The sequence below is a fragment of the Vombatus ursinus genome, unplaced genomic scaffold (genome assembly GCF_900497805.2).
Source record: "Vombatus ursinus unplaced genomic scaffold, bare-nosed wombat genome assembly UNPS02009573.1, whole genome shotgun sequence".
Taxonomy (NCBI): Eukaryota; Metazoa; Chordata; class Mammalia; order Diprotodontia; family Vombatidae; genus Vombatus; species Vombatus ursinus.
In genome coordinates this window covers 10,253,673-10,281,507 of record NW_020949351.1, presented here as the reverse complement: position 1 = coordinate 10,281,507, position 27,835 = coordinate 10,253,673, and the positions used below count along the sequence as shown (strand labels likewise).

Genomic DNA, 27,835 nt, shown 5'->3' with positions numbered 1-27,835 from the left:
AAACAGAATTAGTTCTATTTCTGCCAAAACTGACCCCCATTAGAAATTTTCCTATTTCTATTAACATCAACAATTAATTAGTCAATCATGTTCACAAGCTTAAAACCATCCTCATTTCCTCATTCTCCCTCACTCTCCCTTACCCCAAATAGAGTGGAGAATAGCCAGGAAGTTTCTTATACTCTCCCCAGTTTCCCTCAGGGGTAAAAAAAAAACATTAAATCAAACCTCTAAATGGATTCTGATGTGACAGAACCTACAAAAATACAGAGTGAAAAAATTCTCCAGTTTAAGATTAACTTAGAAGGATGTCAGGAAAGGTTTGTCTCACTTGAGAAAAAGGGGAGCACAGCTCAATACAATGGAGTCTTGGCAAGTCAGCAGAAGGCTCTTAGCCATAGCACAGATCAGCAGCCAAAGCCCCTAAATCCAGACTCAACAGGTCCCAGCCCCCCAAAAGAAGGCAAATTGCCAGCCCCAGAAACCAGGGAACAATAGACATGACTAGCCTGAGCCACCCCAGCACAATGAGCAAGCCACCAACACCTGAGGTCCCAGTGCACAAAGCCAGTGACCAGGCCCTTGGCCCCCAGCACAAGAAGCTTAGGACAATGCCTCCTGTGCTGTAGCAGGAGAGCTCAACTTTCAAAGCTCTGAAAGAGGCTAAAAAGATGAGAAAGAAGCAAAACCCAACATTGGCCATAGAAAGTTACTGTGGTGACAGGGAAGATCAAAACACAAACTCAGAAGAGGACAATATTGTTAATATATCAACATCCGAAACCTCAAAGGGGATATGAATTGGTCTCAAGCCCAAAAACCCTTCTTGGAAGAGCTCAAAAAGGATTTCAAAAATCAAATAAGAGAGGTAGAAGGAAAATTGGGAAAAGAAATGAGAGGTATGCAAGAGAGAGTCAACAACTTGGAAAAAGAAGTTCAAAAATTGACCAAGGAAAACAATTCCTTAAGAAATACAACTGGACAAATGGATAAAAAAATCCACTGAAGAAAACTCTTAAAAAATAGAATTGGACAAATGGAAAAGGAGGTACAAAAGCCAACTGAAGAAAATAATTGCTTAAAAATTAGAATTGGTCAAGTGGAAGCTAATAATTCTGTGAAACATCAAGAATCAAACAAAATCAAAAGAAGAAAAAAAGAAGAAAATATAAAATACCTCATTGAAAAAATAAGAACCTTTCCCAATAAGATCCAGGATGAAGCAAGGATTCCCATTATCACCTCTATCATTTACTATTGTACTAGAAACATTAGCTTTAGCAATAAGAGAAGAAAAATAAATTGAAGGAATTAGAATAAACAATGAAGAAACAACCATGACTCTTTGCAGAAGATATGTATACTTAGAGAATCCTAGAGAATCAACTAAAAAACTACTTGAAATAATTAACAACTTTAACAAAGTTGCGGGACATAAAATAAACCTACATACAACATTCTCATTTTTATATACTACCAATAAAGCCCAGCAGCAAGAGATAGAAAGAGAAATTCCATTTAAAATAACTGTAGACAATATAAAATATTTGTGAATCTACCTGTGAAGACAAGACTAGGAATCATATGAACATATTTACAAAACACTTTTCATACAAATAAAGTCAGATCTAAATAATTGGAAAAATACCAATTGCTCATGGGGAGGCCAAGCTAATATAATAAAATTGACAATTATACCTAAATTCATTAATTTTTTCAGTGCCATACCAATCCAACTACCAAAAAATTATGTTATAGAGCTAGAAAAAATCATAAAAATCATCTGGAAGAACAAATGGTCAAGAATATCAAGGTAATTAATAGAAAAAATGCAAAGGAAGGCGGCCGAGCTATACCGGATATAAAACTATATTATAAAGCAGCAATCATCAAAACTATTTGGTACTGGCTAAGAGTGGGGGATCAGTAGAATAGGTTAGGTACAGAAGACACAATAGTCAATGACTATAGTAATCTACTATTTGATAAACCCAAAGACTCCAGCTTCTGGGATAAGAACTCACTATTTGACAAAAACTGCTTAGAAAACTGGAAAATAACATGACAGAAACTAGGCATAGACCAATATCTCACAGCATATACCAACATCAGGTCAAAATGGTTACATGATTTTGACATAAAAGGTGATACCATAAGCAAATTAGGAGAGCAAGGAATACTTTACCTGTCAGTTCTATACAGAAGGTAAAAATTTATGACCAAACAAGATATAGAGAATATTATGAAATAAAAAATGGATAATTTTGGTTACATTAAATGAAGAGGGTTTTGCACAAACAAATTCAATACAACAAAGATTAGAAGGAAAGCAGAAAATTGGGAAACAATTTTTACTGTCAGTGTTTCTGATAAAGCCCTTATTTCTAAAATATATGATTTGTATTATTTTATATTACATTATTATATTATAATATAATTATAATTATTCTATTATTTATATTATATAATTTATAAGAATACAAGTCTTTCTCCAATTTATAAATGATCAAAGGATATGAACAGGCAGTTTTCAGATGAAGAAATTAAATGCTCTAAATCACTTTTGACTAGAGAAATGCAAATGAAAACAACTCTGCCATATCATATTGGATAATATGACAGAAAAGGAAAATGACCAGTGTTGGAGAACATGTGGGAAAATTGGAACATTAATGCATTGTTGGTGGGGTTGTGAACTGATCCAACCATTCTGGAGAGCAATTTCAACTATGCCCAAAGGGCTACCAAACTCTGCATGCCATTTGATCCAGCAATAGCACTGTTAGTTCTGTATGCCAAAGAAATCATAGAAAGGGGGAAAGCACCCACATATACAAAAATATTAATAGCAGCTCTTTTGTGGTGGTAAAGAATTGGAAATTGAGGGGATGTCCATCAACTGGGGAATGGCTGAACACATTGTGGTCTATGAATATAATGCAATACTATTGTTCTATAATAAATGATGAGCAGGCAGATTTCAGAAAAAACTCAAAAGACTTACATGAACTGATGCTGTGAAGTAAGCAGAACCAGGAGAACATTGTACACAGTAACAGCAATATTGTGTAATGATGAACTTGTATACACTTGGTTCTTCTCAGTAATACAATGACAAATTGTATACAAAGAAAATTCCAAAAGACTCATGGTGGAAAATGCTATCCATATCCAGAGAAAGAACTATGGAGTCTGAATGCAGATTCAAGCATACTATTCTCACCTTTTTTTTTCTTTCTTGTGTTTTTTCCCTTTTGTTCTGGTTCTTCTTTGCAATATGACTAATATGGAAATGTGTTTAATATGGTTGTATATGTCAAACCTATATCAGATTTCTTGCTCTCTTAGGTAGCAGGGAGGATAGGGAGGGAGGATGAAAAAAAAAATTGGAGCTCAAAATCTTATAAAAGTGAATGTTGAAAACTACCTTTACATGTAGTTGAAAAAAAAAAATAAAATACTATTAAGTGCAAAAAAAAAGTACTGCATTAGTTTAGAGAGTTCCTCATCTGAATTTTTTTATGTAGATGAAGCCACAGGTTTAGCACTTATCTTGATCTCTTTCCTAATCGAACTCCCCAATCCCAGTGTCTTCCCAAATTTAGTCTCTATATAACCACCAATTTTTCTCCCTTTCCCTATCCCAAACAAAATAATCTCAGTGGCTCTTTAGTCTTATCCTTATAAACTTGATGATGTCATTCTATCTCCTTCACTGCTTTTGCACAGGTTGTCCTTCATGCCTGAAATTATCCTTCATCTCCTTTTTTTTAGAATCCTTATAGTTCTTCAAACTTCAGCTAACCTGTCACTTCCTCTGTGAAGTCTTCCCTAACCCTTCAGTTGTTAAAGTTGTCACTCTACTCAAATCATTTTGCATTATAGTTATCTGCATACATGCTTCCTCCAATGAAAAGTCTGTAAGCTTTTAGAGAAGAGATTTGTTTTTATCTTTACAGATCTGGCACCCATAGCAGAGTTTTGTAATTAGTAAGTATATAATAGATGTGGTTGAATAGAACTAAGAAAGAGCATAGAATCCACTTTTATTCTTTAATCACTTAAGTTATTTAGCTAAGGAAAAACAATGTAGTTACATAAGGAAAATGTATATAGACCTCTGTATGTTGAAACATTTGGCAAAAAAAAAAATTGCCAACCTAATGAAATACATTGCCTATTAAATCACTGTTTATGAAAACCTACATTTTATAGAAATCAGAGTTACTAATTGAAAGAAATATTATGGTAGGGCCTATAATTATGTCATATTTACAGAAATGAATTCATTAGGAACTGGCTTTGATGACTTATCAATCTTTTGATTCTTTCTTTATTTCCTGGAGACACATCAGTTACTAGAAGACACATTAACTTTTTAAAACTGACCTATTGTGTGACCTGAATGAATGAATTCAATTTCAGGAGTTGATTGCAAAAACAAACTTCGAAAACATATTTTAAGACTTTTTTTATTTTTAATGGATTCTTAGCCAGGACAATTTTGAGTATGTTCTTCCAAATAAAAGGTATTTTTGCTATGAAAATGGAATAGATATGTGTCAGAATTAGGAAGTTTGAAATATCAATAAAAATGCAGAGGAATGTGATACAGCAGTAGCTACACCATAAGAAAACATGAGAGTATATTGACATGATGATACACCTATTTGTTTTTTGTTACTTTTAATTATTGGAACCAAAAGAGTCTTCAAGTTGCAAGTCAGAGAAAGGGACAACACCTGGGATAATGACTTATCACCTCGAGGTGAGTAAATTGCTTGATCTTTAACTCAAAATAAGAAAACATGTACAGTATATAATAATAATAATAGCTAACATTTATATGGCACTTAGTATGTGCAGGGCACTGTGCTAAGGACCTTACAATTATTATCTCATTTGATCCTCACCACCCTGTGAGGTAGATGTTATAATTATCCCCATTTTACATATTAGGAAACAAGTTAAGTTACTTGCCCAGAGCCACACAGCTAGTAAGTGCCTGAGGTCAGATTTGAACTCCTTTCTTCTGACTCATCCCCAGAACCTCATCCACTGTGCCTGTCAGCTCAATTTTTCCAGTATGTGGAGAGTTCAGGATAGGGCACAATGAGGTAAAGACTCCCAAAAAGAACATTTATTTCTAATAAAGGTCATCCTATGAATGTGTTTTGAAAACCAAGTCCAATAAGGTCATAGATCATCTTTTTATGTTAAAACTGGAAAAAAGTCCTTTGAAACATCAAGGTTTAAGCCAGCAACAAAGACCCAGCTGTTTTGGGTTGATAAGCCAAAATCGAGTAGAGTAATGAATTTAGTCAAAAGACATGGGAAGAGTCCAACATCTATCACAGAAGTTCTTAACCTTTTTTGTATCATGGATCCCCTTTTAGAACATTTCTGAATGCATTCCATCCACCTACAGGCATTTAATATAGACTTTGTGAATGATTATAAATGTTACCTGAATCTTAGGACAGAGAATCACGTTGGAGGGCAATTGGCACTATGACAGTTTAGAGATCTCCCTCTCCTTCTCTCCAAGCTAGCATTTACTTGGATGTAGATTAATGATAATTTAAATAAAACTTTGTTGGGCAGACGAGTGTCTAAATGCAGATTATAACAGGTAATTTACTTACTCCTTCTTCTGAACCTTTACTTATGTTATCTGCAAACCACTATGTTAATCCAAACCTTGTATTTCCTTTATTGCCCAGAATCCAATGCCAACTTTTTCATGAAGCTTTAAGCAAAGACGTTGAGGTTGAAATCCTATTTCCCTTCTCTGTACTCCTATAGCATTTAAAGTCTGTGCATTACAATTGATTGTCAAGGGTGAGAGACTGGAAGTCAGAAGATATCTGGAATTTCATTTTACCTTGGGTACTTATTTATGGGAACCTAGGTAAGTCCCTTGACTACTGTAAGCATCAGCTTCCTGTTATTTTGCATTTATTATATATTACTTTATTATTTGTATTTGCCTCACAGGGTTGTTGTGAGAAAAATGTTTTGTAGCCTTTAAAGATTTATTAATGGGGATTATTATTGTCACATGTCTTACATAGGACCTTGTTTCATTTCACAGCTTTCTCTTGTCTCTGTAATTATGTGTCAATCTCCATAAAGAATAGGAAACAAAAATTCTACTTCTTTGCTATCAATTTCAATGTTGCACTGTAGTAGGTGGCTAATAAATGCATATTAAATACATGAATGAATTCATTAAAATTTAGGGTCATGAATACACCTTGGAATGTCTCAGAAAATCTTAGGTACTCGTTGTTTGGGGCCTAATCATTAAGGGGCATGACCTACTTTCTAAGGGATAATGAAAATCCTCATACAATTTAGTTCAAGCCTAGTTACCAACCTCCTATTCAAATTTATGACTCCATAGAGGACTTCAAGTGCAGCTGATAAGATTTTCAGAATTCAATTTATGAATAGTGAGTAGAAGGGAGAAGGGGAAAGGTCCTGAAAATGTGGTCCATGAGCAGAGGGAGAGTGGTTTAGGGAGAACAGTGAACCATTATCAGGTGTGTGCTAAAAGAACCACACCAAACACCCTTCCCTGTGGTTCATTATTTGCTTACATGAGAAATGTGACTAGAATTCAATTGCAGGCACCCCCTAACTAACAGCAGTAGTTTCTTGACATTTATTTACCTCTCTAACTACAATTGACCATTCACAACAGCGAGAAAGTCATGCCTGAGTTGCAAATTGCATCTGATACCTTGATGGAAAATCCTACTGCCTGAAAAACACTAAGTTGTATTCCTCTGAACTCAGTTAACTTTTTCAATTGACCAGTCAATTACAAATGATTCATTAGAGATTCCTGATCTAGATAATTCCTTGGTTTATTATTTACAATCTTATTCTCATCTTTTTAAATAGGATTCAGATAAAAATAGTTCTGGGTCAAGTTGTTATCCAGCTATTATTCTATTTTAATTAATGCCTCACTTGCTATTACAAGGGTGGATAAAATAGTTGCTTTTTATAGCAGAATAAAATAATTAGGATGTAAGCTCATCCTTAGTAGGCTTGCTGAAAACTTCCTCAATATAACATGAGTAACAGAAGAGACAGCAAGGATAATATATACTATATCCTTTATATGATTTTGATAGCCTTGTCTAAGTCTCTATATTCTGAAAGCTTTATGTTCCATGTATCTTGGAGATTTTGAATATTTGATTAGGTAACGTGTACTAAAATATTCTTGTTTTTTATGACTCAAAGCTATGACAGGCACATGTCATGTGATTGTGAGTAATAGTTTTGTCTCTATTAAGAGTCTTGTTTTCAATACAGTTTATTGGTAGAGTCCTCTAAGATATTTTTCATCTATATGTAGTATGTAATATGTCATTTTTAGCAATGAAATATAGTGAACTTCCAATGTGTGATTCTAGCAAACTGTCTTCTTAGATATTGAATAAGTGTTCATTTTTTACAGTCTAAAGTAATGTGTTGCACAGATTTCTATCATTTGCTTGCATAACCTACTTTAATCAATAAGTTTAAACTCCTTAGGGATAACACCTTCGTAATCTTCGTGTGGCAATGACATAGTCCTCAAATGCTATAATCTTCTCTTTATTTCTACCTTTAGGCAGTTATTTAATTGAACACACTTTTTTGTCAACATACCATTGGTTGCATTCATGCAGATTCCACCATTGTAGGGCCTCTTAATCCCATTATTGTTTTTTTTTCCTTTTTTTGCAAGCCTCATATGGAAGTAATCTGATTTGATTTGCATCTAACAAACATAATAGAGTCTGTCTTAATATTGCTTAATAAAATTATTTCTGGTTGTTTTAAAAATATTTTGTAGGGGCAGCTAGGTGGTGCAATCGAATAGAGCTCTGGCCTTGGAGTCAGGAGGACCTGAGTTCAAATCCAGCCTCAGACACTTAACACTTACTAGCTGTGTGACCCTGGGCAAGTCACTTAACCCCGACTGCCTCATCAAAAAGCAAAACAAAAAAAGTATAATATATATAGTAAATTTTATATGTTTATATATGTATATTATATATGTTGTATGTGTTTATGTGATTATCATATGTTCAAATAATAAATATAAGTCATCTTTTTTGGCAAGGAAGTGTTATAATTACATAAGTATGATGAGTTATTTTAAGTTATTGTTATCTTTCCCATCTACATGGCATTTTACTATTTACAATTTTGTTGTTGTTGTTGGTGAGGCAATTGGGGTTAAGTGACTTGCCCAGAGTCACATAGCTAGTAAGTGTTATGTGTCTGAGACGGATTTAAACTCAGGTCCTCCTGAATCCAGGGCCAGTGTTCTATCCACTGCACCACCTAGCTGCCCCTATTTACAAAATGTTTTAACAACATTCTGTGAGGCATGTAATGAAAGTATTATTCCTTTCCCTCCTATTTTATGGATGACAAAAATGAATCTCAGAGTGATTAACTCACTTGTACAACCAGTGACAGCTAGAAAAGCTGGGTTTCAAACCTACATCTTCTGACTCTGAGTCTGATTTTTTCCATTCCACCACACTACAATTAGTCAAAGTTAAATGAAATTTGTCATTTACCAAATACATTATTTAAATTTTAAAGTCAGTTTACAGATAATACATACATACACATATGTTATATATACTTATGTTTTAATTTATACATATTAATTCGACTGTCTCAATTATATTCTCTACCTCATTCTATCTTTTATATCTGTGTTTGTGCTAAGTATTAATATTTATATTCATAGATGTATTCAAATCTATTTTCAGTTTGTCAGTGTTTAAGACTAATGAGGTCAAGGTTACAGGGTCATAGATCTAGAACTAGATGAGAATTTAGAGATTATTTAGTCCCACATGCTCCTATTACAAATGGAGACCAGAGAGATTAAGTGACTTGACTGAGAATATACAGGTAATAAGCAGCAAAGCTAAAATTTGATTCCAGGTTTTCTGATTCCAAATCCAGCATTCCCTCCATTGTATCATACTGTAGAAGCTGTGTTTTATTCACCTTTGTGATGAATAGCCTGCATACCTTATCCTGACCAACTTTTTAAAAATATATGTTTTGATTGGTTTTGTTTCTTTCTTTTCAGAACAGGGCCAATGTGAAAGAGCAGATGTTTCACTACTGGGAAAATAACTCAAAACCCTACTAACACTATGTAAACACTAGAGTACCATATAAATGGGAGAAAATAACAATTACAGTAATAATAATAATAATTATAATGTTATCAGTATCATCTTTGTGTACAAAGTGCATCACATCTAAGTGTACATATGCAGAGCTATTGTGTAGCAGTTTTGTACAGCAGAAAATATGTGAGATTTAGAGACACAGATCATGAGTTCACATCTTAACTCTGTTATTTACTCTCTGTGTGATGCATCAAAACTCTTCACGTTTCTGGATCTTAGTTTCCTCCTCTATAAAAACACAGGAGGTAGACTACACTTCAGAGTCCCTTTAAGTTTTAAATCTATGATTCTATGATCTCTCTCAATAGGGATTTTATGACAAATCATTTTTAAATGTTTTTTCTATTTTATTTTATAATGCAGTTATTGTGGCAAAGATAAGTCTCTTCATTATACAATGAATTTATAAATGCATAGAGAAATATAGCTTCACTCAAACAGAGACTTTCCACAATTGTTGATATCCCTTAAGATAGAAACATGAAGGGGGCAGCTAGGTGGCACAGTGGATAGACCACCGGCCCTGAAGTCAGGAGGACCTGAATTCAAATCCGGCCTCAGACCAAACACTTGACATGTACTAGCTGTGTGACCTTGGGCAAGTCACTTAACCCCAATTGCCTTACCAAAAAAAAAAAAAGATAGAAACATGAATACTCAGCCTTATCATTCTTGATGAGCCCACATTTACTAGGAAGAGAACATTACTTGAAATACTGTATGTTGAATAGTAGATGTGAAAAGGTCCTTAGTATTAATGTAATCATATCTCCTCATTTTTTTAAATACAAAAGCCATGGCCCAGAGTTGTCTTAAGTACCACAGAATATCATATCTACCTTCCTAGAAAATTGTTCATCATAAGATTTAGAATCACAAGGGGCTTTGCTATTTGTATGTGTGAAAGTGTGTTGGTAGAAAGAGTGCTGGCATGAATTGAGGAGAGACTCCCACCCCTGGGATTTAAGAGCTGTGATAATGTGATCAAGTCACATATCGTCTCTGAGCCTGTTTATTCAATTTTACAAATAGTCTATTATGAATATCAAATGATACAATGTACTTAAAAGCAGTATATTTGTAAAGACTTTATCAAGGTCAACCATTATAATTTAATATAATCCTCATTTTATAAATGAGAAAACTAAGACCCAGAGTACATCTCTCTCATGTTCTTTCTACTACTTTATGCCATCTTTTTCAGGTGAGCAGTTAAAATATCCATGCAGATTATTCTTTATAAGCATAAGAGAAGGGGAAGAGAGTACCAAACTTTAAAACATTCTGAAATATCTAATTTTTAATGAAAGAAAACCAAGTTATAATGCCTTCCTTGTTGAAAGTCTAACCTATACGAAGGAGATATGAAATATGTATAAAATCAATTAAGCTAGAATCATGTTAATATAAAGAAAGCCATGAAAGTAGCAGAGAATAAACTAGTCATTTCTGTGTTTAAAGTGTGATCACAGCTTCATTTCCAACAAATTACTTTAGAAATATCAGCAAGTATTAGTTAGGAAATATTGAATTGGGGTTCTCTTGATTTTCAGTAATTACAGTCTTATTCATCCTATTCTGTATAATATATAAAAAATATTTCATGTGATATTGTCATCTATGTTTACCTCAACTGTACATTTCATAGAATCACATAAGACAGAATTTCAGAGTTGAAAGGGACCTCAATTACTATTGCAAACCATACCTGATAAAATTTCCTTGCTACAACAAATTTCATAGCTTTGATTTAAGGTTTACAATGAGAGAGAGAGAGAGACAGACAGACAGACAGAGACAGAGACAGAGCCCCATACTTCCTGAGACATCCCATCATCCCATTCTGCTTTGAAATACCTCTGATTGTTAAGAAGGATCTACCTGTCTCTGTCTCTGTCTCTGTCTCTGTCTCTGTCTCTCACACACACACACACACACGCACACACACAGAGAGAGACACATACATCATAGTTTCTTCTCTGTGGCCAAACAAAAAACAATATTTAATCCTTCCTTCCTATAACAGTCTTTTAAATGCTTAAAGAGAGCTGTTACATTCCCCTTGAGCTTTCCCTTCTGCAGATTACTAAACCCCAGTTCATTTAATAGTTTCTCATTTCTCACGGGCATCACTCAAGTTGCCTTCCTCTAGACATGTACCACCTTATCAATATTATTTCCAAAACATGATGCTAAGAACAGAACACAGTACTCCAGATATGTCTTAACTAAGGCAGAGTATAGAAGGATTATCATTCCTTTATCAAAGCTATGCCTTTCTTCATGCAGTCCAAGAATTGCATTAACTTTTTTGGCTTCCATATCATACTGCTGACTCATATGTATTGAGCTTGCAGTCCACTAAAAGCACTAGATCCTGTTTTTTTCAGATTAAGTTCTGTCTTTTCTATACATAGATATTGATTGCATGAATGTAATGTAAGTCTTTAAATTTATCCCTGTTAAATTTCAACTTATTTAACTAGGCCCAATTTTCTGGCATGTCAATATCTTTTTTGTATCTTGACTCTGTTACCTTACATATAAGCTGTTCCTCCTAGCTTTGTGTTATCTGACAACTTGATAAGAAAGCTAACTATCATTCTATAAATTTTTCTCACTTAGAAAAAACTAGCAAGTATACTGTACTATACTGTTGTTTTTTTAATGAAAGCAATTATAAGAAAACTCAAAAGAAGATAATCAAGATAAAAACCCATTTATCTTAAAATAAAGCTGTATGATGTTACCATCATTCTTTTAAAGACATTGAAGTTTGAGGAAAACAGAACTTTATACATGGTAGGAGCTTGCCAGTTGTTGAAACGAAAGAATGAATAAATGAAATCCTAAAGGAGCTTTTAATTTCCTCTCTATATAAAATGCCTCCCCCTGAGGTTCTTTCAATTCTGATTTATAATCATTATTCAATCCATAGATCCCTTCCTCCTTCAAAAAGTGATTCTTTTATCTAACTAGTATTTATATTTTGCTTAGTTTTTTTTAAGCAGTATATTGTGTATTAGAAAGAGCATTAGAGAGTTATATAATTGTGTATATCCTCTGATCCAGCAATTAGACCCCAATTATTTTCAAGGTGATTAGAGGGGCAGCTGGGTGGTGCAGTGGATAGAACTCCAGCCTTAGAGGCAGAAGGATCCAAGTTCAAATGGAGCCTCAGACACTTGACACTTACTAGCTGTGTGACCCTGGGCAAGTCACTTAATCCCGACTGCCTCACCAAAAAGAAAAACAAAAGACTAATAAAATCAAGGTGATTAGAGAAAAAAGAAAAGAACCTATACATTCAAAAGTATTCATAGCAGCTCTCTTTGTGGTGCAAAAGAATTGGAAATTGAAGGGATACCCACCAGTTGGAAAATGGCTAAACAAGTTGTGGTATATGATTGCAATGGAATACTACTGAGCTATAAAAAATGATGAGCAGGTTGATATTAGAAAAAAAAACATGAAAAGATTTTCATGAAATATTGAAGAGTGAAATGAGCAGAATCAAGAGAGCATTGTATATAGTAACAGCAGTATTGTTCAAAGAATAACTGTGAATAACTAAGCTATTCTAATATTATAAATATTCAAATAAACTACAAAAGACCTATGAAGGAAGACATTATCCATCTCCAGAGAAAGAACTGATAAAAAATGTATAGAATAGTTTTTCATATATGCAAGCACATATACATGTGTGTGTGTATGTGTGTGTGTGTGAAATGGTGTCTTTCTAAGTGCAAGGTGGGGAGGGAAGAAGAGAGGGAGTGAAATAGTTCAGAACTTAAAATGTAACAAAATAAATAAATAAAACTAATTTTTTAAGAGCATTGGCCTTAGAGTCACAAGGCCTTAGTTTAAATCCAGACTTGACCATAGCTGTGTGGGCATCTCCTTGAGCCTCAGTTTCCTCATCTGTGAAAATGTGAAAATTGAGATAATGATTCAATTTAATTCAGCAAACATTTATTAAGCACCTATGATCTAACACATTCTGTGCTAGGTGATGGAGGTATGAAGAGTATGCTGTGTCTTCATTGATAAAGGTTTTTGTTGTGGGTTGTTTGTTTTTTTTTTTTTTTAAGAAAATTCAGGATTATAAAAATCAATATAAAATAAGACAAAGAAGCAAAAACATAATTTAACACGTTTTTCCTATATACTTTGGAGGCTTAACATTTCTGTACCATTGGTTACACTAAGGAAGGGGTGAAAGAAGATTTGGTTTGTAGTTGGGATATAGGATGTTAATTTTCTAGATCAGATAGAATACTTTAATAATAATAATAATAATAAACTATTTTTATATAATGTTTATTATCTTCCAAGTACTAAGAGCTTTATCATTATCTCATTTGATCCTTGCAATGACTCTGGAGGTAGGTCCCCATCTTTCAGTAGAGGAAACTGAGGCAAACAGGATTTAGTGACTTGCCCAGGATCACACACATAGTAAATGTCTGAGGCTGACTTTGAATTCAGTTCTTCCTGACTCCAGACCCAGCGCCCTATCTACTCTATCACTTAGTTGCATTCAGGAACTTACAAGAATGTCCAAAAATGACAAAAAAAATGTATAATGTTTAAATGACTTGATACAATAGATAGTACTCATGAAACACAACATTTAAAAAGTTAGGTCTACAAAAAGTTGTGCTATACGTATTATCACATCTGTAGTCAGGATTGCAGTGTTGTCACTATATTATATATGTGTATATATATGTGTGTGTGTGTGTGTGTATACATGTATGTATGTTCATGAAAATAAGTGTACATATATGCATACATATGCATTTGTTATAGAAATATATGTTGCTACATATATGTACATACACAAATATAGAGTTTTCTTAATATCAAATTTTTTGGTCTAATCAGTTTTTAAGGTAATGACTTTCTTTTCTGAAGTTAGCTAAGAAGCTTATCTTACCCCTAGGTTTCTCCACTTCCTTTTAGCACCATGAGGATTAAAGGCTAGGCATGTACTCACAAATTAAGTTTGGGGTGGGGGGAAGCATACAAGCTAATATTTGAATCCATTTGAGTTACTGGTTGTTGTTGTTTTTTTCAAAAACTAATTGAATTCGAGCAAAGTTGTATTTGCCATTTAAATTCCTGGTTGTCTTAAAAGAAATAATTACCTAAAGATGACGAAAGATAGGAATAGTCAGCGTTAGAGAACCTATGAAAAGACAGGAAAGCTAATACAATGTTGGTGGATCTGTGAATTGATCCAATCTTTCTGGAAAGCAATTTAGAATTACAGTAAATAAGTGACTAAATCGGCTATAACTTTTTACCCAAAGGGCTACCATTGCTAGACAGTAAGGAGGTCCAATATACTACAAAATATTTATAATAACACTTTTTTCTTAATTTGTTTTTAGTAACAAAAGACTAGAAATTGACAAAGTCAATGCCCGTTAATTGTGAAATGGCCAACCAAATTATATATATATGACTATATAGACTCTAACTTTGTTTTAAGAAACAACTAATTTATAAGAAGGCATGTGGCATAATTATTTGAACTAATTTGAAGATATATATATATACACATATATACACAAATACACACACACACACACACACACAATGACTATAGCAATATAACAGAAAGAACAACCATAACTAAATCAACACTCAATGATGGGTAATTCTGACTAAGTTTGACCCCAAAGAAGAGACAGAAAGATTGCCTCTACAGAGGTGATGACTATGGACTATGGTTGTAGACACCATACTGAATACTGAATTTGGTTGACAAGTTAATTAACTTTGCTTAATTGATTTTATTTTTTTCTACTTTTTATATGAAAAGGGTCTCTGGGTAGGTAAGGGAGAAGCAATATTTAGGGAAATTAAAGTGATACAAAAGCAAGAAATATCAATAAATATAGAAAAAACACAAAAAGGAAATAATCTGACTGAATTCAGTTTTTTTTCCTGTAGTTTTCTCTTTTACACATTTTACTTTGTGGATATATACAGCTTTAGGTGTATCTCTTCAATGCAGTTCTGCCTATATAGATATCATTTGGTGTTCACTTTTATCCTTCTGCTTGTCAGATCTAATTCAAAAACAGGAATTGCTGGCCCAGCATGCAGGTGAAAGAATTAGGTAAGGTTGCATTTGTGTAACACCGTAGCAATACAATTCAATTCTGCTCAGCAAGTATTTATTGACTGAAGAGCATAGTACTGATCTTTATGGGGATATAGCAATATATGACATGGGGCCAAAAGAAACTTATATAATCTTCTTGGGGGAAAAAGCCATACATATATAAAACAATTAGAGGTAAACATAAAAAAGCAAATACTAAATTGAATATAGCCAAATGTTCCCAAGAAAGGTACATTTTTATTCTATTCATTTTAATAACCATTTATAAGACACCTTTGGAGCAGCTGGGTGGCAAAGTGGATAGAGTGCCAAGCCTGGAGTCAGGAAAACTCATCTTCCCGAGTTCAAATCTGGCCTAAAACACTTACTAACTGTGTGACTGTGGGCAAATCACTTAACCTTGTTTGCCTCAGTTTCCTCATTTGTAAAATTAGCTGGAGAAGGAGATAGCAAAACACTCCAATATCTTTGCTAAGAGAACCTTGAATGAGGTCATAAAAGTAAGACATGACTGAAAAAATGACTAACAACAAAAACAAGAAACCTACCATGTAGTATGCCCTGAAGTACATGGAATTGAAAAAAAAAAATTAAATTCTCTGTTTTTAAGGAACTTGTAGTCTAATAGGAAAAAATACATCCTGGCATATAGTAAGCCCCTAATTATGCTGATTCTATCTATCTATCTATCTATTTATCTATATCTATTCCTCACCATGATTAAGTGGCTTTCTCCCCTGCCTCCTTTTCTCATTAGTAAATTATTCCTAGAACCTCTGTTTTAAGGAAGGGCCCAGACCTACCATTCTTCAATCTCTAGATTTCTTTACCATTACCCTATGTAGGAACCCTCCTCCCCACCTCTTTTTATGTCTTATCCTTTCCTTTATGAAAATGTAAACTACTAGAGGGCAAAAATTGTCTTTCTTTTTGCTTATATTAGTTTCCCTAGCACTTAGCATAGGAGTGCTTAATAAATGCTTGTTGACTTGATTTGTTAACTATCTGTCCACACAAGTATGACAAAGGGTAGCTATTTCCTACATCTTGAACAAAGTCTTTCCTCTTCTAGCAGAATTCTTGTTTTCCTTAAAGACTCATCTCCTTTATCAAATTACTTTGTTCTGTGTGAATTTGCATACATTTTGTATCACTTACTACTACTGCCTTTTAACCAGACTCCTGAGAGGCAGGAACTATTTTCTTTTGTCTTTGCACCTCCTTCACCTGACATAGTTTCCTACAAATTGAAGATGCTCAATAAATGTTTATTGAATTTGTCAAATGGAGTAAAGCAGAGATCATATTCATGTAATAAGAAATATCTAGAATTAGAAACATGAAAGCAAAGTAAGAATATTAGGTAGAGAAAATATAACCATTTAAGCCATGAGCATATCATTTCAAAATTTATTTAGGAGAGGGTCAAACCAATGAAAAATAGACAAGACATGTCATACACATAAATATACCAAAAGACCAGAAGTGCTTTTTTATCACTTTTCAAATAGAATTGTGTAGATACTCTGCAGTTGACTGCACTAAGCTTGCTCATCGTCCTTTGTTTCATTTTTCTCATGTAACAAAGATAAGAAAATAAGTCAGATGTTTTAATAGAACTTCCATCAAATTTATAGTATTCTCTACAAGTATTTAAGTTGCACCAAAAAGCTTATATTAGGTTATTTATCTCACCTTTATTTTCATAATTATTGTTCATGCTAGGTTTGGGGGCACAAGAGGGAAATAATCAGTCATTAACCAACTCAAACTATTTATGTCAAAGGAGAGGAAAAAAAAGGAACTATAATATGATATTACCTACATATGCATATTTTCTAAGTTTGTTTCACTATTTCTATTCTTTAAATTAACCAGTGGGCTCCATTTATATTTATATTAGCAGGTTATTTTTCAAACATTATTATTATTTTAAAATTCAAACATCATTCCATGAGGAGCAATCGATAGTACCACAGAAAATCCATCATCTGATCTCAGTTGATTCATCAATTTAACTAAAGCCATGGAACAATGCCATCCCCACCAGAAGAAACAGCAGCACAAACATCAATAGAATTAACCTTTTGGGAACAAACACTGAAGGCTTAGCAAATGAAGAACTAATCTATTTACTAATGTTTAAAATACAATTTACCCATTAAAAAGCCAGATCTAGTTTTCGTAAAACATATACATTTCAACGATACATAAAAATAGATGTATAAGCAACATGTCTGCAAAGAGATTGAGAGCATGAAATTGATTTGAATCAGTTCACCTGAAAGAACCTTTATCCTAACCTTTATCTTTTGAATCACTAGTGCATTTTTTGTTTTGTCCTGAGGGGGAAAAAATGATTTTAATCTAGCATCTACTCCAGGGAAAGGAGAAAGGAAATGGGAATTTGCTTGAAAGTCTTAGATAGAAGATTAATTCTCAATATTTCATGTCCCATATTGGAAGCTCATTTTCAAAGTTTTCATTTTTGAGTACACTTTGTTGAAAGTGTTTTTCACTGAGATTTTTCAAAAATATAAACTCATTCTCAACTCCCATTGACAATGTATCAGGATATACACATTTCTATAGGTAATTTGTGTTGAATGAGGAGCTATTATTAGAAGCAATAACAATAGTTGCAGTGGGAAAAAGTGAGATTTTAATAGACTATTGTTTTTAAATTCATTTACAGATATAGAAATAGGGAACTACCTCTTGTTCTCATATAAAACAGAAAAAAAATGTGCTATGCTTTATTAGCATGCTCAGTATCCCAGAGCAGACATGGTTGAATACACCTAATGGCCAAACTTTGAACTCTATTGGAGAATATGAAGACCCAGAAGATACTGTGACTAACCATCGAGGTGTTCAGGAGGTGAGTTCTTCAGGAGATGAGGACATCAGGAGAGAGGATTTATAAGTGAATGACTATATCCTCCTTGAAGAGAATGATTTCTTGAGGTTATGGACTTTTCATGATTTGGGCAAGAGACTTCTGAGGTCTTTTGAAAAGACTAAGAATGTCAGGGTGGTACTCAAAACAATTTAGAATCCTCAAAATTATCTGAGTCATTCTGATTGGCATAAGATTGATGCAGATGTTTTAGATTCAAATATCCAGACAGAGATGTACAGATGAGAATTACAACGGACCAATGGGAGCAAAAATAGCTTGGAGGTTGTCTATGGATAGGATCTGGCAAACTGTAAGCATGCCAAACATCTTTCCTCTTGGTTTCCAGTCATAACCCCATTGTCATTTGTCATTTCATTTTGGTGTACCCTAGGAAAGTGTCCAAATAATTTGAAGACAGATCTTTGCTGTTCATTTAATAGTTAATAGGAAGATCAAGGTCATTTGTGACACTTTTAGATAAATTCTGAATAATATATAACCCTCAAATAAAGAAATGATGTGCATGTTAGAATCAAATAACTTTATAATTGTTAGTGGTTTCAATGAATACCAATTACAGAAATGTGAATACCCTGCTATAGGATGAAAACTGCAATCAGTGGAAAATAATGATTTAGTTTAAAGATTAAATGCCTAAATCAGGAGCAACCACTGTGATATTACAAGGTGACATTGCACTGCTTCAGTGTGAAAGACATTTGAGAGAAAAGACAAAAGTAGAAAGAAAAAAAAATTGTAACATACCAAGAATGTATAAAATTTTTACTTCTGGCCATTAAAATTTTAGAATTTAGTTATATTTTCAAAATATAACATTTTTTCATTACTAAAAGTCTAAACTTTGAATGTAGAAAATTCAGGAATCTGCCAAGTTATCAAAAACAGTGAGTAAAATCAATGTGATATTGTGACTTAAAATCTTTATGATCTTTTAAAGGAGGAAAATATGGTATGGAAAAAATATAAACATGTTTTAAAATAAATCTCCTCTTCACCTCTATCTCTTCAACTTGCTAGCTCCCCTCAAAGCCATATAAAGTGTCATCTCCTACATGAGACATTTCCTTATCTGCCCTCCCTTAAGCTGTACTCTTTTCCCTTACCTGCCACCCTCCCCCAAATCAGATTATGTTTACTTTGGCTATATTTTGTATCCACTTATATGTGTGCTTGTCATTTGGCCTGAAAGAACACAAGCTCCTTAAGGTAAGGAACTATTTCCTTTTTTATATCTGTATTCTTAGTGCCTAATATAGGACCTGATATATAGGAGGTATTTAATAACTTCTTGGTGATCTATTGTTGGTTTCCAGTAAAAGGGAAATAAAATAGTATTATTGATATACTAAATACATATAAATTGCATTAAAATTTATTACATTACAAATAAAAGTGATAATATAAAGTATGACAAAAATTCTAAAACCAATAAGCAAGGTATTTTTCCTCCAATAATTTTGAAGATCTTTATTTTTTCTTTAAAATTCTGTAATTTTAGACAATCCAGGTTTTTAGTGAATATTTTGAATTACATGTTGCGTATATATCTCTGCATGTATATATGTCTATAATAGTCTCTGGAATTTATTTTAAAATTGATATTTAGAATTCTTTTTAAAATCATCTGATCTTGATTACCTATGAACAGGGGATAAACAAACAACAGGCCAAATCTATCAAGTGTTTACTAAGATTACTGCTGACTAAAGCTTACTGAGTAATTACTAGAATTGATGGGACAAGACACTTGGTGTGAATAAGGTCAATTGCTTGGAAAATGCACAGAAAATGAAACACAACAGGCCAAGTAAGTCATAAAGAATAAATAAATGTTTCTAAGATTTCTTGTCATTAGGGTGAAATCTTTGAAACCACAGGTTTCTTGAAGTCCTTAAGAGGCTTTGACATAATATAAAACTTCAATACAAAATCATTGATGCTCTAAGTTTTCAAATTTGTGAACCAAAAAGTGATTTTACAAGTTAGAGAATCAAAAACCCGGCATGATACTTTTCTGCTTTCATCTTAGATGGTAGAAAAGAGACAAGTCAAACATGGAGACTTTGGTCAAACTTGAAGATAACTAGGCATTAAAAACCAGATATATGCAAGTAAAAAAAGTTTACTTCAAAGTAGAATCCATACCTTGTTTTTCTCTAGCAGCTCACTTTGTGATGTCTTCAAATCAGGACCTTGAGAGGTTACAGCTAATGGATTTTTTTTATCCAAAAGTTCTTCCATTTCTTTCACCTGGGCCTTTAACCTTCTATTGTCTCTTTCCAGTTCTTGTTTTTCTGTTTCAAGTATTTCCCTCTTGCCCCACTCAGAGGTGTTCTCAGCCTGCAGTCTCTCCAGCTGAAAACATACAATACAAAAAAAACACCATGGGATACATGCAATACCAAACTACTAGAGAATTCAAACAAACAACACTTGCTGAGAAGGTTTGATGGCAAATTCAAAGAAGTAACTGCTACATTTATTTTTTTAAAGAGATATGTCTTTAAGAACTTAGAGGTGAAATAGATTTGTCTGAAACTGGCATGTTTGAGAAGCTGACAAAAACACTAAGCTCTAAGGCTAAACATGTTCGTGGATAAACTGGATTCCAATATGTCTAACCTAGTAATTTTACCAGTCTTTATAATTAATAATGAACACAGTCAAATTAATTCTGTGGCAATCTGCGCTGTCCTCACTATTCCCTTTGACTGAACTCAAAGTTGACCTTTAAGTAGAAACTGTTAAGTAATCCTACCCATTCAAGCAGAGATAATCAAAGGAGCAATTTGATCATTAGGGCATGTTTCTATAAACTATGTCTAGGTAACCTTGACTTAACACATGGGCTCTGTGCCAAAAGTCCATTTAAAAATCTGTTCTTTGGAACTCATCGTTATTTTTTTCCCGTAAAAACATTATGATAAATGATCATTAGCTTCATAGATTAGCCTATAAAAGGTATTATAGCTCATGAGTTAGCTGAAATAACAATAGCTAGAATTTATATAGCACTTTAAAGTTTGCAAAATACCTTACATATTTACCTAATGTTATCCTCCCAACCAACCTATAAGGTACTATAGTTGTCTTCATTTTGCAAATGAGGAAACTGAGTCAGAAAGAAGATTACTGATTTGTTGAGGACCACACAGAAAAGTAAGAGATTGAAGCAGGCAAATTCAGACTCATGTTCCTAACTCCAAGTACAGCACTCTAACCAATACACCATCTACTTTCCTTTGAACAATGAGATCATTTGAATCCTTCTGATCACTGAGGTTAACTGGGTGGGAGTAGGGAATAAAGAATAGGGAAGTTAGTATTCAAGGTTCCATAGAATGTACCAGTCAGTGTCAGTCCCTGCAGAAATATTTCAGGGAGGCTCTAGAACAGGAGTTCTTGTTCTGTGAACTTCCCTAAACTTGTCTGTTCTTTTAAAATATTTTAATAACTACTTCAATAAATCTGATTTCCTTTGCAATACTACATATGTTATTTTACATATTTATAAACATTCTGGAAAAAGGAGTCCACAGTTTTCAGCAGACTTCTAAAGGGGTCTTTCACACACACACACACACACACACACACACACACACACACACACACACGCCAAAAAAAACAAAAACAGTTAAGTATTCTTGTTGTAGAAGGTGAGGCAGAAGTGAAGGTTGGTGCAAGATTGGGCTCCAGACCATTAGTGACTTTTCCAAAGATGTTAACATAGGGCTCCAGAAGCAGAGGCCACAAATTGTAGGAGACAGTTCTTCCAGCAGAGAATATTTTAACAAGTGGACAGTCAATAATGTGTTAAGGTTAATAAAATGTAGCCATTAAGTTTAAAACATGCAACAGGCCTTATTATCTGCCCTGCCTCTATAATCAGCAAAGACCTGACAAGGTCATCTGACTGACTGATGTAGCCAAAGGATCTATCTTATCATATAATATGTTCCTAAATCCTTAGTATTTCTGGGCCTTTCTTCCTACCCTACAACTAAAATTTCTTTTACATGTTTTTATTTCCCAGTTAAAGTGTGAACTTCTTGAGAACAGACTCTTATGACATTCCTATTTTATCCCTATCATAAACATCAAATAAAAGCTTTTTCATTCATTCATTAACAGTATATCTAGATTTCATGGGAGTGTATGGTATATTCAGGGAAGACTAGTGCCTCTAGTATGAAGGCTGCCAAGCCTTTTCAGAGCTGCTTCCCACTTTTGGTATCCATATGTTCCACCTAACTCTCACCTGGCACTCCAAGAAGCTATAGCATGTGCATCGGCCATACCCTATAACCGTTTTGGCAGACAGGCTAAACCTGATTGAGGGTAACCAAGGGATCTCAAACCTATTGGTGAATTAGGGGAGTGTCTACCACAAGCATGTGAAGACTTCCCCTTGTTCAAATGGCAATGAAGGCAGCTGAAGCAGGTGCTTTGGAGCACTTAGAGCTTGGTTAGACATTAAAGACACCAAGGTCATCCACTGCATCTTGAGCCATCAGCAGTCATCTTGACTCTTTCCTGCAACTGAACTGTAATGACTATGGGGAGAGATTGAGGCCAACAACTTCATGCAACTCTGCCTTTCTTAAATCTAATTTACACAGAAATCAAAAGATATCACCCATACCATTTTACCATTTTTACCTTTCTCAAAGTTCTGTGGCTATAGGCAAGTGATCAGTGTATCAGCAGGTGCCAATACTTTGGGAGCTGTAGTCACAACCCTGCACACAGGTGGCCCAGGCCATAAGGTCATCTTCTCACTAAAAGCAGCAATGGGATTTGGCAGCCCCCTGGGTATCTGAGCAGTCTTTTAAGGACTGCATTACTCACTTCCTGGTGTGAGGAAAGAGCTAGAAAAGGTGCCTAAAAATTGTCTGCTTACCCAATCCTGGCCTGGTTACTGTGGAAGGTGGAGGTCCCCCTTGTGGTTAAAACACACAAAAAAAGTGTACAAAAATTTCTACAAAGATGATTCCACTCACCACTGTTACATGGAATGTGTGCACATTTATAGACAACACAAAATCCAGGAAACCTGAAAGACAAACAGCTCTTGTGGCAAGAGAGTTCAGTAGGAATCACGTCCACATAGCAGCCCTGAGTGAAACAAGTAAATGGAGGCCAGCTTATTGAGGCTGATGTTGGATGCACTTTTTTATTTTCTGGAGTGGCTGCAGTGAAGGAGAATGCTATGAAGCTGGTGTATGTTTTGCCAATCAAAACTAATCTAGTCAATAAGCTTGTATGCCTACCAAAAGGAGTGAATGACAGGCTCACAAAAATACAATTGCCAGTTAGAGGAAAACACCATGCCACCATCATCAGTGCCTATGTTCCCACTATGACAAACCCTGATGAGATCAAGGAAAAATTTTATGAAGACCTGGAAACCTTTGTCATCAATGTGCCAAAAGAGACAGACTAATAATTCTGGGCTCAGACAAGCAAACTGGGCAGGGAGTCCTAGGGAGGAATAGAACTGGAAACAGAAATAGCAATGGTCACTTACTACTAAAGGTTTTTGCATCTCATGACCTTCTCAACACCAACACTATCTTTCGCTTACCTAAATGCAATGAAACTTCATGGATGCACCCTCACAGCAAACATTTAAGAGATTATGCGATTGTAAAGAGAACAGACAGACAGGATGTGAGAGTAATGAAGGCAATATGTGGAACAGAGTGCTGGACTGATCATAGACTTATCCTCTTCAAGTTAAATATTCACATTTAACAAAAGCAGCAATCCCAAGGCAAAATGACTACCAGAAGAATTAATGCCAACAGATTAGAACTTTTCTTTGAGCAGGAACAGTTTGTTGCTAACTTGGAAGGAAAGTTGAGCTAATACACAGTTGGCAACAGTGGAGCAGAAGAGAAGTGGGAAGTTTTCAGAGATTTGGGTGTACAGAACTGCATTTGCTCATCTAGGTCAGAACATTCGCAAACATCAAGAGTGGTTTGACAAAAATGATGAGAAAATTCAGAAACTGCTAAACAAAAAAGAACTCCAGAAGGTTTACCAGCAGGATAGTTCATCCATCCCTAAGAAAGCAGCAACTAATTCCATCAAAAGTAAAGTACAAGTGAAGCTTAGAGTGATGCAGGATTCTTGGCTCAGTAAGAAGGCAGATTAAATTCAGTTTTATGCTGATAATAACAATCCAATGCATTTTTATGATGCTCTGAAGGCTATTTATGGGCCAACGACCTATAGTGCATCTCAACAACTCAGTGCTGCTGGAGCCACATTGATTAGTGATAAGGACATGATCCTAGAGAGATGGGCTGAACACTTCACAGTGTTCTCAGTAGACTATCATCAATCAGTGCTGAAGCTATTGACCATTTACTTCAGGTTGAAGTCAAACCCCCACTAGCTGAAGTTCCAACTGAAGGAGAGGTTTTGAATGCCATTAGGCTCCTTTCATGTGGCAAAGTACATGATGCTGATTCTATTCCAGCTGCGATTTATAAAGTAGGGAGTCCATTGTTCATACAAAAGCTGATTGAAATTTTCCAGATTATATGGCAAGAGGAGGTTATCCCCCAGGAGTTCAAGGATGCCTTCATTGTCCATCTCTATAAAGGTAAAGAAAATAGACTGTCATGTGACAATCACAGGGAGGTCTCTCTCTTAATCATTGCTGGCAAGATTCTTGCCAGAGTCCTCCTTAATAGGCGATCCCCACCTAGAAGATGAGAGTGTTTCTTGTGTGACTTCAGAAATGACCAAGGAATAGTCAATATGTAATTTGCTGTCCAACAACTCCAGGAGCAATGCCAGGAGCAAAACAGAGGCCTGTGTACAACATTTATAGATCTGACCAAGGCCTTTTATACTGTCAGTCATGAGGGCATAGAAAAGAATTAAGTCAAAATTTTGTTGCCCAGATAAGTTCATCAGCATTGTATATCAATTTCACAATGGCATGCTTGCCCAGATCTGAATAATGGACAATGTTTTTATGCTTTCTCAGTCACCAGTGGAGTGAAAGAAGGCATGTGCTTGCTCCCATGCTTTTTAACATGATTCTCTCGGCCATGTTGTCAAACGCCTCCAATGAGGATGAACAAGGCATCAAAGTCAGCCACCCCATTAATGGTAAATATTTCAACTTGAAAAGGCTACAAACCAAAACCAAAGTGGAGGGAGTGTTGGTTCATGATTTTCTGTTTGTGAGTGATTGTGGACCCAATGTAGCCTCTGAAGCTGAGATGCAAGAAAGTATGGATTGATTCTCTGCTGCTTGTATTAATTTTGGCCTAACAATTAACACCAAGAATACATAGGTGCTCCATTAGCCAGCACCACACCATCCATACATGGAACCATTGGTTAAAAAAAATGGAGATGGTTTGAACGCTGTGGATAAGTTCACTTCTTTGGCAGTGTACTTTCCAGGGTTTACACATTGACAATGAGGTTGACACATGCATTGCCAGAGCTAGCTCAGTGTTTGGGAGGCTCAAAAAGAAAGTGTGGGAAAGAAGAGGTATTAGAGTGACTATCAAACTGAAGGTCTACAGAGCCATTGTGCTGACCTCATTGCTGTAAGCCTGTGAAACCTGGACAGTATACTAGCCATGCCAGGAAACTGAATCACTTTCATTTGAATTATCTTAGGAAGATTCTTAAGATCACCTTGCAGGAAAAGATAACAGACACTGAGGTCTTTTCTTGAACTAAACTGCCAAGCATTCAAACTTTACTGCAGAGAGTGCAGCTCTGATGAGTTGGCCACATTGTTTGAATGCTAGATGTATGCTTGCCAAAAAGACTATTTTATGGAGAACTCACACAGGGCAACCACTCATATGGTGGTTAGAGAAAGTGATACAAGGACACTCTCAAGATCTCCTTCAAAAATGTTGGAATTGGGGGCAGCTAGGTGGTGCAGTGGATACAGCACAGGCCCTGAAGTCAGGAGGACCTGAGTTCAAATCCGGCCTCAGACCGAACACTTGACACTTACTAGTTGTGTGACCCTGGCAGGTCACTTAACCCCAATTGCCTAAAAAAAAAGAAAAGAATGTTGGAATTGATTGTGTGACATAGGAGACACTGGCATACAACTGCCCAGTATGGCGTACCCTCATTAGATAAGGTGCTGTGCTATATGAGCAAAGCAGAATTGAAGTAGCTCAAAAGAAACATGAGGAACAAATTTAAAGAATCCACCCCAAATGGTCACATGGACTATTTGTGCCTGATCTAGCATTCCAAGCATTCTAAGAGCATTCCAAGCTTCTACTAGTTTGCTCAGAGTTGGACACACTGTAACTCAAGCATAGTGATGTCCTCTTCTTTTGTCCTCTTCAAGAACAAAGGACAACAACCAATCTAGATTTCAGATCAGATAAGATCTCTCACATCCTTATGGGTAAAATGGTGAAATGTAGATTGATTGGTAGGCAATCTAAACTAGCATTCCATGTGACCAATTTCAATTTAGAATAGGGTCTCTAATTAGTGCTCCAGGATTCTGTACTTGCCCTTTCCTATGTAACACAAACTAATAGCACTTAGAGCTGAATCAGATCTTAGAGATCTCATTCAATTTTCTTATTTTATAGATGGTGCATTGAAATTCATAGAAGTTAATTGATTTTCCCAAGGTCAGGAGTTTAACAGAGCTTTTATTTAAACCCATCTCCTTCAAATCCATAACAAGTCATTCTTCCACAATGCTACATTTGATCAACGGCATGTTGACATATTAATGGCATATTTACAAAATTTGTAGAGAATACAGGCTGGGAAGGATCAATATTCAAAAATAGGAATTGTTGGAGGCAAAGTCAAGATGGGGGAATAAAGGCAAGGACTCAATTGAGCTCTCCGCCCAAACACTTCAAATACCTTTAACATCTAGAGCAGTGGAATCCACAAAAAGACAGAGTGAAACAAATTTCTAAATTTCAAGACAACTTGGAAGGTAGGCAGGAAAGTTCTGTTGCACCAGGGTAACAGAGGAACACAGTCCAACACGGGTCACACCAGCACAGACCAGTCCCAGCAAATGCAGAACAGGCCTCAGGGCAACTGAATCAGTGGCAATAATGGGAATTTCTAGACCTCTCAGCCCAGAGATACCAAAGATAATGTAGAAGGTCAGCAGCAAAGGTGTGCCATGCCTGAGTAAGAGTGCAACACAGTCCAAATGTGTGCCAACACAGCATAGCCCCCACCACAGCAAGCCAGGAACAGGCATTGGGAGTGACTGAATCAGCAGCAGCAGTGGCTGCTTCTGGAGCTCTCAACCCACAGATGGTAAGGGGATCAAACAATTGGTCAGAAGGAGATTACAGGGTTCTTTTTCCTAGCACTGAGGCAGGATTCAAATTCAAATACAAAACTCAAGAGAATCATGAAAAGGTAAACAGAAAAGGGAAATCATAAGGGATTCAATAAGGTGAAATTGTTTATATTCTTGTATGGAATATGATATTTGTAATTCATAAGACCTTTCTTATTATTAGTGTAGCTAGGAGTATACATAAACAGAGGGCACAGATAGGAGATGAA

General features: G+C 35.1%; 1 protein-coding gene across 1 annotated transcript in view; it reads right to left on the bottom strand.

The window, feature by feature from the left end:
* The window catches only part of CCDC102B (coiled-coil domain containing 102B), a 787,870-nt gene that overhangs the window by 521,458 nt on the left and 238,577 nt on the right, over window positions 1-27,835 (bottom strand). The window contains exon 6 of the mRNA XM_027852419.1: window positions 20,432-20,641. Within this exon, the coding sequence (XP_027708220.1) occupies window positions 20,432-20,641 (210 nt within the window). The remainder of the gene's footprint in view (window positions 1-20,431; window positions 20,642-27,835) is intronic.